Source organism: Balaenoptera borealis (genome assembly GCF_965194805.1).
Source record: "Balaenoptera borealis genome assembly, chromosome: 2".
In the NCBI taxonomy this organism is placed as follows: Eukaryota; Metazoa; Chordata; class Mammalia; order Artiodactyla; family Balaenopteridae; genus Balaenoptera; species Balaenoptera borealis.
In genome coordinates, this window is record NC_138867.1 from 157,137,881 (window position 1) to 157,150,686 (window position 12,806).

At 46.6% G+C, this 12,806-nt stretch overlaps 1 protein-coding gene across 2 annotated transcripts in view; it reads right to left on the reverse strand.

Annotated features, from left to right (window-relative positions):
- The window catches only part of SH3PXD2B (SH3 and PX domains 2B), a 122,303-nt gene that overhangs the window by 47,462 nt on the left and 62,035 nt on the right, over positions 1–12,806 (reverse strand). For both annotated transcript variants that reach the window (XM_082380861.1, XM_082380860.1), the window contains exons 5-6: positions 10,514–10,605; positions 1,938–1,963 (exon numbers count right to left, since the gene is read on the reverse strand). In XM_082380861.1, coding sequence (XP_082236987.1) covers positions 1,938–1,963; positions 10,514–10,605 — 118 coding nt within the window. The remainder of the gene's footprint in view (positions 1–1,937; positions 1,964–10,513; positions 10,606–12,806) is intronic.

Sequence of the window (12,806 nt, forward strand, 5' to 3'; positions counted from 1 at the left end):
CCCCAAACAAACATAAAATATTCGCCAAAGGTAAAGTGCCTCATCTACCACAGAATTTTTTAAATGATGAGTAACGGTAAAATATGCCTTTCTTCCTAGAAATTCATTATACTGCCAGTCTTGCTGAAAGAGCCAGTAAACAAGAGAATATTTCAATAAGTAAAGGGTAGAAAAATCAGGAAGAAAAGATGCTCCTTAAATAATCACATGATCTGTGAAATTTTGGTGGGAAGATTTTTTTTCCTGCAGAATAAGCAGAATTTGAGGCCACATTAGCCAAAGTCTGCAGGAACCAGCCAGGCAGCCAGCCACAACAGGGAAATTCTGGAGAGAGATAAGCCTTCTTCAACTCAGAATTCTCACACAGAAATTTCAGGGCTTGGGCTGTCAACCTTAAATCCTTTTTGAATTTAATCAAGGAGGCTTGTTCTAACATAAAGGAAGTGTTCAAAGGTCAGATAAAAAAATAAGGCTAGTCCCAGCATGGGTTCTTAGTCTGAATGAAGAAAGATGCTATTTTCCACCCAGTTGAATTATAAATAAATCCATCCCCCATCATTGCAGGTGAATGATGTAACAGTGGTCACCACAAATTAGAGCTTCTTCTCTCTTTTCCAGACCAGTCCCCTCATCAAGCCTGTCCTGACTGAATACTTTTGTTTTCACAAACCAGAGCTGTCTGTTTCTTCTCTCCCTCCCACCCGTCCCCTCCGGGAAAGTCTCCGCACACTCAAAGCCAGAAACTCTGTGACCAGACCAAGACTGTCTGCTTCTCTTCTCCTCTCTGCTCTTTTCTAAGAAACATATCATTATCCTCAGGGCTCAAGGGCTATTTGTAGCTTTAGCAGGATGCCACGGCTCCGGCCAGTACCTATTAAGCTAGAAAGCAGAGCTGTAAACAGACTGGTTGGGAAAAGACCGGAGTTCACTCCAGATGCCATACCTTGAGGCGAAGAAATCCAATTCCTCTCCACTCTTCCTTGCAGGAATGGCCTTGGGGCCCATAAAGCTGACCACAGGCCTTGTACCCAGGGAGCAGTGAAGGGACCAGAGTTGTTGAATTTGGAATTGTTACTGATGCTGGACAAGAACACCTGTGTGTTCTGAATTAATAGCAGTAGCATAAAAACAGCACAAACATGTGTCTCTTACAACATGCCAAGCACTGTTCTAAGTGCTTTATACATATTATTATGAATCCTATAATACTCCTACAAGGGAGATTACTATCCTTATGCCCATTTTACAGATGATGAAACTGAGGCCCATGAGAGAAAGCATCCTCTTCCACTTTTGGAATCTCTGCATGGCCTCCTCTCCACCCATCCTTATCAACCCCCTCAAACTTCCTGGAGTTCTAGATAAAGAATTTAGAATTCCAGAAAGCTCTGAAGACCACATTGGCTCCAGATGTGGTATGGGCTAGGGCCTTTGCAGATGTGCAGGATGTTCTTGGGTTGCAGGAGGACAAAGCTGGGCGATTGTGAATCTAAGCGTATCAACCCCAGGCCTGTGAGAACTCAAATCTTTCCTCTGTGCATATTCAAATTCTCACCTTCTCTTTTTTGACATAAGGGTCCTGCTGTCCAGGGAACGGAAAGGGTGTTAGGAAGGAAGAGAATTGACTGTGGGGAGAGTGAAGTGAGTATGGGAGCTGCCTGCAAGAGCAGTTGTCACCGCCCAGATCAGTGGCTGATCGAAGGAAGCACAGAGCCAGGCCTGGTGCCGAGGCTGGCGAATGGATCAGGCCCAAATCGACTGTATGCTGGCACCTCCCAGCCTGCACGCCGTCCCCTCAGCTCCGAATGTCCTTCAGCATCCATCCATCCATCCATCCACATCACTGTATACCCCATGTAGTGCCCAGGGCCTGGACTTCGTTCAGTAGGGGTATGCTAAACATCGAATGAGTAGGAGAAAACAGAAAATATTCTTACCAGATTTCTTTTTCCCAACATGTTCCCTGTACAGGAAAGAATAGGGGTGGGAAAGAGTAATGAGTCAATATCTTTTCTGTATTGCTATGAGTTATTCCGTTAGGAAACTGAGATTTTCCATCCCACAACATCTCCAGTGAATGAGTGTAAAATCCAAGCCAGTCCCAGGGACCCAGACTCTTTAAAATAAAAAAAATAAAATAAAAAAAATAAAATAAAAAAAAAGAATTCCTTTTAATTTTCTCCCTTTGCCTGATAAGTGCTCTGGTGTCCTGGGGACCAGCATCTCCACTCTATTTGTAGAGTAGGGGGCTCTGGGGAGGAGCTGATAGGCAGGGGGTAGAGGTGGGTATGCAGTCTGAAAACAGGAGTTAGGACCTCACACTGCACTGAGCCTGACACCCACCTCATCAGGCACAGTGGAGGCCTTGCCTCACTTCTGAGCAGTGCCCTGAGCTGTACAATTGGAGCAGGAAGTGCTCAGTGGTGAGTGGAATACACTAAAACCGGGGAGACACCTGGCTAGCAGTGAACCCAGCACATCTCCCTCACAGTGACACAGAGGACACTATTATGGGCTAGAGTCCATACAGAATGAGTAATCGCTCCCATACACTTGTCAACCACGTCAGAGTTTATACACAGAACTGCATTATGAACAAAATGTTACAAATCAGGTTTTACAACATACTTTTACGTAAATTATCCCATTAGTAAAAAGCTTTCCGATGTTATAAAAAGTAAAGGGAGGTGATAGGATGGTTGGGTTGAGATAGATATTGTGGCAGCAGTAACATTAGCTAATACTACAAAATTCCTAATAAATGCTATTACCCTGTGCTAGGACCCTGCTAGGCACTTTTAGTTCACTCATTTAATACTCATAATAACCACAGGAAATAAGTACTCTCTTGGTGCCCATTTTACAGATGAGGAAAATGAGGCACAGAGAAGTTAAGTAACTTGCCCGAGGTCACACAGCTTGCAAGAAGCACAGCCAGGGTCTGAACCCAGGCCTATCTTCATTTTAAAAAATTGAAATATAATTCACATATCTTAAATTTTATCCTTTTAAAGTGTAGAATTAACTGTTTTTTAGTATATTCACAAAGTTGTGCAACCACTGCCATCAGCAAATTCCAGAAAATTTTCATCACTCTCAAAAGAAACCCTGTACCCCTTAGCAGTTCCTCTCCATTTCCATTCCTTCCAGCCCTTGACAACTATTAACATGCTTGCTATCTCTAAGGATTTGTCTATTCTGGACATTTAATATGAATGGAACCATATAATAGGTGGCTTCTTGTGACTGGTTTCTTTCATCTAACATAATGTTTTCAAGAGTCATCCACATTGTAGCACGTAACAGTGTTCATTCCATTTTATGGCTGAATAATATCCCACTGTGTGGATAAACCACGCTTTATCTGTTCATCAGCCATTGGGCATTTGGGTTGTTTCCACTTTTTGGCTATTATGAATAATGCTTTTATGAACTTTGTACACAAGTTTTTGTATGGACATATATTTTTATTTCTCTTGATTATAGATGTAGGAATGGAATTGCTAGGTAATATGGTAACTCTAGGCTTAACTTTTCTTTTTTTAAGATTTTTTTTTTTTTTGATGTGGACCATTTTAAAAGTCTTTATTGAATTTGTTACAATATTGCTTCTGCTTTAATGTTTTGGCTTTTTGGCCCCGAGGCACGTGGGATCGTAGCTCCCCGACCAGGGATCGAACCTGCATCCCCTGCACTGGAAGGTCAAGTCCTAACCACTGGACTGCCAGGGAAGTCCCTAGGCTTAACTTTCTGAGGAATTGCCAGGCTGTCTTCCACAGTGGCTGCACCATTGTAGACTCCCACCAGCAACATACGGAGATTCCAGTTCCTCCACATCCTCAACACTTGTTGCTATCTGCCTTTTTGATTCTACCCATGCTAGTGGGTATGAAGTGGTATCTCACTGTGGTTGGAACTTGCATTTCCTGATGGCTAAGGGCGCTACGCTGAGCATCTTTTCATATGCTTCTTGGCCATTTTTGTATTTTCTTTGAAGAAATGTCTATTCAGTGTCTGATTTTAAAGTCTGGGTTTTTAACCACCATGTAATCATGCTTTCGGTGTAACCTCGAAAGCCGGGGAGCAGGGAGCTAAGCCAAGCCCTGGAGCTTGGGGCTGCCCTCCTGTGTGTCTGGAAGGAGCAGCTGGGCCAGTCAGTAGTGATGTCCTCTGGCCAGGCATTACCCAGTGAGGCTCAGTGTCACTCCCCTGTGCAGGGGAGGGGGAGGGTGACAGTGGAATATCCCAGCTCACATTTCCTGCCACTCATTGTGGACAGGGTCCTGGTCAGAATGCTGTACCTGGACTGGCCCGCAGAATCCTCACATCAACCCTTGAGGGTCACTCCATTTCGCACGTGGAGACACTGAGGGCCAGAGAGGTGAGGCATCTCTCCCAGGATTGGAAGCCGGGAGGCCTGGCTGGAGCCCACTCTCCTGACCACACCCTGGACGGTCCGGTGGGGGAAGTTGCCTCTTAACTGCTGGCTCCAGGACACACCAGCAAAGGTCTCTTAAGTCTGCTTCCATGTAAAGCCCTCTTCCCTCGCTGCCATCCAGGCTGAGGCCTGAGCCATGGTCTGGGATACCTGAAATCCCAGCTCCCACACTACCGTGTACCCCTGCTAGTTGTCTCGCTGTCCTAGCTGGAGCATGGGGGTGAGGGGCAGCAGGGGGCTCTCGGTTTCAAGCAGCAGCTTGTGTGGGCTCAAGCAGGCACGTTATTTTCTGTGTGACATGCTTAGGGTGATCGCAAGTTTACCCAGGAATGGTAGCGAAAACCTTCCTCTAAGAGCACCATTCATTTCTTTCCTTAGAAACTGCTGGGAAAGACTCCCAGTCTCCATCACAAGCCCTAACTCAGGTCTGAGCACCAGAATCCTGACCAAGGGACCAACCCCACTGAGCACCTGCCCTCACCATTCATTACAGCCTAAACAACAACCGAGGCCCAGCTGAGGCTGCCTGCTGTGGCCCCAAAGCCACCCTTGGGGTTCTCAGCACCCTCCTTCCCTCCCTCCCTCCCTCCTTCCCTCCTTCCTCCCTCCCTCCCCTCCCCTCCTTCCTTCCTCCATCCATCCCTCCCTTCCTCCCTCCCTTCCTCCCTCTCTCCTTCTTTCCCTCCTCCCTGCCCCCTTCCTTCCTTCCCTCCTTCCCTCCCTCCCTTTTCCTTCAAAGTCCGGCTTAAGGACAGGAAGGCATCACTAGGTAAGCACCTGCCATGTGCCTGACACTATCACTACCCTTTATGAGCAGGACATTGCCTAACCAAGATGAGAGCAAGGTTAGCCATGCCCACTTTACTGATGAGGAAAGAGAAGCTCAGAGAAGTCAAGTCACTTGCCCAAGGTCACACAGAGGGGAACAGACAAAGAGATTGAAAACTTCCCTTTCCTTCCAGGAAGCCTCTTGGAACTAATACATCTATTTCAGCAGGATGCTGGTTAGCTTATCTCAGCTGTTACTTTGTGCTTTCTTGGGGTACAGTCTAGGCTGTGTTTTGTATTTTTAGCGGATGTTCTATTTGTGCGTGTGTTTGTGTGCGCACAGGCCACACGTATCCACATGTTCACATGGCCTTTCCCACCAGTATAGAAGCCCCTCTGAGGGCAGGTGCTGTTTTTCTCTTGTATTATTCCTGAAGGAAGAAAGGGAAATGATCATTAAACACTATAGATTGTGGTCTTTTTTGTTTTTAAATAAACGGAGCAATAAGATTTCTTCTAGCTGGTCAAAAGGTTCTAACCAGAGGAAAAAACTTTAGATTCTCACCACATGCCAAATGTTGTAATGACTTCTAATCGATTTAATGAGTAAATATTAAAAGAAAACCCAAAGCATAAATCAACTAGAAAAAAATTAAGGGAACTATCTTGTGTCTGAATGGTGACTGTCCTTCTTAGACTGAAAGCAAATGAAAGAAGTCACAACTAAAAAATTGGTCACCGGATTTGACTTCACAAAAATATAAAACTTATGTACATCATAAAATCCAGGAACAAGGGCTTCCCTGGTGGCGCAGTGGTTGAGAGTCTGCCTGCCAATGCAGGAGACATGGGTTTGAGCCCTGGTCTGGGAAGGTCCCACATGCCGCGGAGCAACTGGGACCGTGAGCCACAACCACTGAGCCTGCGCGTCTGGAGCCTGTGCTCCGCAACGAGAGGCCGCGAGAGTGAGAGGCCCGCGCACCGCGATGAAGAGTGGCCCCCGCTTGCCGCAACTAGAGAAAGCCCTCGCACAAAAACGAAGACCCAACACAGCCAAAAATAAATAAATAAATAAATAAATAAATAAATAAATAAATAAATAAAATTAAAAAAAAAAAATCCAGGAACAAGATATAAATGCACAATAAAAGGGACAAATATTTACCACAAATACGGAAAAGGCTAATTCCTTACTATATAAACAGCCTGTACAAATCAAAAATAAAAATAGCTCAAAAAATGTCCACTGGCCCCTAAGGCCCCAAAGGCAGGAACTAGGCTTGTTTTTCTGGACTTTCAGTGTGGGTGGCAGTTGTGGGAAATGTTTGGGGAGTTAACACACTTGAATGGTTGACCCTGTCTTTGCTGGTTTTTGCCCAGAGATGTGGGGGAAGGGAGAGCCATCTGGAAGGCCTGAGATGAAAGATTCCGGTCCTCCCATATGAGAACAAGCATCTCCACATGGTACCCACTTCTTCCAGTGATGTACAATAATCAAACGGACCAATTAGCTTCTCTCTTACCATCTCATAAAAGATCGCAGAACCCAAGCATCCTGGCCCTGGCAGCCAAGGAGATGTGAAAACTGTGTACCTACTATGTGCCAGGCACTGTGCTCAGCACTTCACACACATAGATTCAAACCTCACAATGATTGTGGGTCCCACATCCATGGATTCAACCAACTTCGGATTGAAAATGTTCAGGAAAAAAATTCCAGAAAAGTTCCAAAAAACACAACTTAAATTTGCTGTGTGCCTGGCAACTATTTATAGAGCATTTATATTATATCAGGTATTATAAGTAATGTAGAGATGATTTAAAGTATATGGGAGGATGTGTGTAGGTTATATGCAAACACTATGCCATTTTATACAAGGGACTTGAGCATCCGTGGATTTTGGTACCCATGGGGGGTCCTGGAACCAATCCCCCTGCCAGTAATGACGGATGACTGTACTATTATTCCCACTGAAGAAGTGAGGAAATGGATTTACCTTAAAAGTATAAGAACAAAACTCTAACTCCAGGAAACTGGGGAACAGGTCTATCTTTTGAATTATCAAGCATAATACCCAAGGGGGCTCACCACGATTTCAGCCCCCAAACTCCAGAAAACTAGCTGCTGATCATGTCCTAATTTTCCCACTGCTATTTCATTTCAGTCTCCCAATAACCCCATAATGTGGGTGCGGCAGGTGACACGGTCTCATTTCACAGATGAAGTAAGCGAGGCAGAAGGGGAGGGGAGGGGATTGCTCTGCCCGGGTGGAACAGCTGGCTGCCTGGCCAGCAGACTGGAAGCTCCCTGTGGGCACAGACTGCATCTGCCATGTCACCTCTTTGTCCCTCCGTGCCCAGCCCGTGGGCCTGGCATTCAGCAGGTCCTCGATACCTATTTCTTGAATGGATGAACAATGCTGGTGCTCCGGACCGGGAACAGCGCCGGGTCTAGAACTCCCAGTCCTATGTTCCTTCTACAAGCCCAAGCCAGCCAGCAAGTGGGGAACGTCAGGCTGTGGCCACCAGAGAGCATGACAAAGCCCCCAGACAGCCTCCCCGACATGCCAGCTCCTCTAGAGGGCGGGCTCCCACCCTATGTTCCCCAGTGTCCTTCCTTCCTGCACGAAGGTGCCTGGGCTCTTCTCAAGCACAGAGGGCTGCCCCTGGCCTGGCTCTCTCCCATCTCTGTCGATAAGTTGGGCTGATGCCTGCTCGGAGCTGGGGACCCACTCACCACCCTCGCCAGGCAGGAGGCCAAAGACATCTGAGCATTAACATTCAGAAGGGGCACCTGGGTGGCCGTTCTTAACCTCAAGTCCCTGAATGGGATTTGGCACAATTGAGGACCTCCTGAAACGGGGCATTTTTCTCGGGAGAAGGAAGAAAGCTTTTATTGGATTCTCCAAACGGTCCACGATCCTCCCCAAAGTTAAGATCTCTGGGAGGCTGAGAAGAAAATCTAGATGTCACTGACCCTGTGGCCCAAGGAACCCACACCCAGGTCAGATCTGCCCCTCGGGGGCTGGTGTTCCTCCTTCCCTGCCTGTGGGCACTGAGTCAGGTTGGTGAAGCACGGCCAAGTGTTTCTCTCCACATCTTGTCATTGGATTCCCAAGCAAAGCTGCGAGGGAGGTGCTGTCAGACCCCTCCCACGAGACAGGAGACAGGCGCAGGGGGGAGGAGCAGCCTGCCCAGAACCACTCGGCTTAAGAGCGGCCAAGCAACCTTCCCTGTGAAAGCCCATCACCTGGACGTCTTGAACAACTCTGGGAGTAAAAACAGCTACAGTTGGGTATCCAGAGAGGGAAAAATACCACGGGCCACCACTTTGTGAGCACTTGGCAGGTTCCTGGAATTTTTACTTGTGGCGGCCATTCCATCATCACTGTAATCGTAAGGCTCGCTGCTATTCCCATTTCACAAGGAGTGAAATCGAGGCCCAAGGTTACACAGCTCATGAGTGGTAGAGGCGAGATTTGAACCTGGATGTACCCAACTGCAAACCCAGACTCACCCAGACTCTGTCTCTTAAGCCCAGTTGTCCCTTCTGTGGGAGGCACACACACAGAGCTTATGTGAAGACTCAGGCAGACCTGGGGAAGATCCACCTCGCCTCTTCCAACCTGTGTGACCCTGGGCAAGTCTCTTTCCTTACTGTGAACCTCAACTTCCTCATCTGTAAAATGGGAACGATAGCTCCTACCTGGCAGTTTTGTGATAGAATGAAGTAGAAACTGAATATGTTAAGCTCCATATTCTTTGATTCACTTCACCTAGAAATTAGAATCAAAGCCAGGGGCTACCAGCCTGAGTTAGCAGTTTAACCCTGACTGCCTGGGAGCACTGTAGACAAAGGTCCCTTGAGAATATTTCACCATGTCATGTTATGTCCATAAAAGCTGGGGACTGTTTACTAGGCACAAATGCTAAAGACACCAAGAACAGAAATATTAGCCAGGATGGGCTGCAGGCCCATTAGCAGATTTACAGTTATTCTGTATCTTTTCAAAAAAAATTCATGTGTTGGCAAGGCATTCCCTTGCGATGTTTTGATTCAAAAGATTTACTGTGGTCCCTTACGGAATGTCATTCCCATGCTTCTGTGTGCTGGCTCTGAGAAGCTGTATTCACTTAACTCCGTGCTTGTCACAGGAAATGGTATTTATTGCAATATGTTGACTGTAGAAAGTTTCATCTGTGTGGCAGTTAAACCATTAGTCCTGAGCGATCAGCTCACCCTCTGTGATCTCCGAACTTGATTCTGCATGTAGCCACGTGTATATATATAAATGGCCTGATTTCATGTGTTAAAACTCTTTGCTGCTTTCTCCTTACAGGTCTATTTAAAAAGTAAGCTTTGTGAGTTCACCAGATTCACTTCTAGAAAGCAACATGAGTTTTTCTAGCTCAGCCTACATAAAGTGCTTAGCACATGAACGCTGAACCGATGCAAGCCTGGGTCATTACTGCTGTCCTGGGCAGTGAGTTACACTCAGAACTAAGAAGAGCAGTTCACACTTCTCCTGTAACAGCGCCTGGCTGGCACTTCTCAGCTGTTCCTGACAGGGCTCCAGTGGACCCCTAACCCTGCCAGCTCTTGCTCCTGTGACTCAGGACGGCCCAGCACCTGTGGTCTGTGTCCTCCTCCCCCACTGCGATTTCTCCATTAGACAGATCCCTTCTTTCTGCAGACGTATATGATGCCTTTCCCCGAAAAGCGCTTTTAAAAAAGCATCATGCATCAGTCAGTGTTTCATGCTGGCACGGCTGTTGGTGCCATCAACTCTTGGCCAGCAGGCGGGTGGTACTGAGATTCTGTGCGATGTGCACTGGGGGGCTGGGGAGATGCACTGCTTGGCATCTGGGAGCGCAGCCTGTCCGCTGCAGGGAGAAGTGAGATCAAACCCTGGCCCCGTCATTCACTAGCGACGGGACCTTGAGCAGGTCTCAGTCAGTCACTCACTCACATCCCTGATGGTCCTGGGCACATCTAACTTTGCGGACAAGGCACACAGTCTCTGCCTCGAGGGCTCACCGTCTCCCCTGTTCAGGTATGGTGGGTAAATGCAGGGCATTAGGGAATTCAGTAGTGCACTCGGCCAGCTTCCTTCACCTGTAAAACTCAGCTACGGCTACCTGCAGTCACTACGAAGGTTACCTGAAGTGAGGCCCGGTAGGGGCTCCACTGATGTAATCTAGTTTAATTTTTACTTAGCTTTCCTCCCATTCCTCCTGGGGCTGGCCGGCCCAGCGGGAAGGAGGGCTGTGAGAGTTAGCTCTAAGGAGATCCACAAACCAACTTACTCTTTGGGGGGATTCAGGTCCTCAGGTCTTGTTTCAAAGAACTGCAGCACCTCATCACACTGAGAGATGTAGGGGGGCAGCTGGATCAGGGCCTGCAGAAGAGACACACAGGTGAGCCCAACGGAAGGGAAGGGGTGTCAGGAATGCCGTTAAGTCAGGAAGTCCTCAGACACGGGCAGGCGTCAGGATCACCTCGGGGGCTGGGCCCTACTCCCAGACTTTCAGATTCAGTAGGTCTGGCGTGGGGCCTGAGAACGTGCATTTCTAGCAAGTTCCCTGGTGATGTTGCCACTGCTGGTTTGGGGACCACACACACACAGTATATATATACACATATATATTACAGGCATATCTGGACAAATAATATGTACATATTTAGACAAAGCAATAAGTTGTGAACAAGGTCCTACTGTACAGCACAGGGAACTATATTCAATATCTTGTAATAAACCATAATGGAAAAGAATATGAAAAAGAATATATATATGTATAACTGAATCACTCTGCTGTACACCAGAAACTAATATAACATAGTAAATCAACTACACTTCAATAAAAATAAAAATAAAAATTGTGAACTTCATGCCATGTCATTATTCTTCTACATCACCATCTCTACTGGATACTGGGTGTCTATTAGATAGATATCTCATGTTTTATTCAACTAGCTGCTTACCAGCGAACATTTAGGTTATTTTCAACATGTCTGCATGTCCCAACTCATGGATCTGAAGTGTTAAAGTGAAGGGACTATTTTATGATTTGGGTAGAAGTTAGAAGTTCCCAGATTAACAAAAGGTTGAAACACCCGGGACGTCCCAATGCCCAAGTCCATGTTAATCTGCCCCTTTGGCTCATCAGTTACAGGAGCCTCAACTGTCCCTGCCAATGGGCTGGATCAGGAGGTGGTGAGGGGCACGAAGTGGGCCCAGGCATTTATTATGCTGGTTTCTCTACTAACAGGTATTCATTCAGTGATTCAATAGACATTTTCTTTATGCCCAGCACTGCACCGATTTCTGTGGAAACAGGACAGAATTACAGGGTACATCCCATTATGAAATGATTTGAAACAAAGACATGGCTCCAAAATGAATAAAGAGATTAGTTTAACAAATGTTTACTTAAGCCCCCCTCTGGCACAGGTTCTGAGGATGCAAATCTGAGTGCAGTAGGGCTGTTTTGTGCACACACTCTATTATAAACTTCTGTGCAGGGAGAGGGCCAGTGCAGAGGCATGAATTTAAAACAACACAGGCGTGCTGTGGAGTGAGGCGGGACCCTGCTCTCTCTGCAGATAAGCCTCAGTTCCCTGGTGCCTCTCATATGCCTTCTTGCCATGCTGAGTGTTGAGTCTGGAGTGGAAAAGACATGTCTTGTATCTTCTGTAGAAGAAGCCTCTAAAAGCTACCCCCTCACAAAGTGATTTTCCAACCCTGCCATTGGGTTATGATGGACTAATGGAAAGATGGATGGGGGTCTCCAATGTGGTACCTTCTACAAGGCTTTCAGAGGTATTTTGACCTGTATGATCTATTTTTCCAATTTTTAAAAAGTATTAATTTTTAAATTAAAATTTACCACAAATTTTATTGTGGTAAAATACACATACATCATTACCGTCTTCGCCTTTTTAAAAAAATATTTATTTATTTATTTTTGGCTGCGTTGGGTCTTCATTGCTGCATGCGGGCTTTCTCTAGTTGCGGCGAGTGGGGGCTATTATTCCTTGCGGTGCACAGGCTTCTCATTGTGGTGGCTTCTCTTGTTGTGAAGCATGGGCTCTAGGCACACGGGCTTCAGTAGTTGTGGTTCACGGGCTCTAGAGTACAGGCTCAGTAGTTGTGGCACAGGGGCTTAAGTTGCTCGGTGGCATGTGGGATCTTCTCGGCCCAGGGCTCGAACCCGTGTCCCCTGCATTGGCAGGCGGATTCTTAACCACTGCGCCACCAGGGAAGTCCCTGCTCTTCACCATTTTTAAGTGTACAATTCAGTGGCATTAAGTATGTTCACACTGTTGTGGAACCATCACCACCACCCATCCATCCAAGAACTCTTTTCATCTTGTAAGACTGAAACCCTGTACCCATCAAACAACAACTTTCCACTCACCCTCCCCAGCCCCTGGCAGCCACCATTCCACTTTCTGTGTGTATGAATTTGCCTGCTCCAGGTACCTCATGTAAGTGCAATCATACAGTATTTACCCTTTAAGTGACTGGCTGATTCACTTAGCATTATGTCCTCAAGGTTCATCCACATTGTAGCATGTGTCAGAATGTCTTTCCTTTTC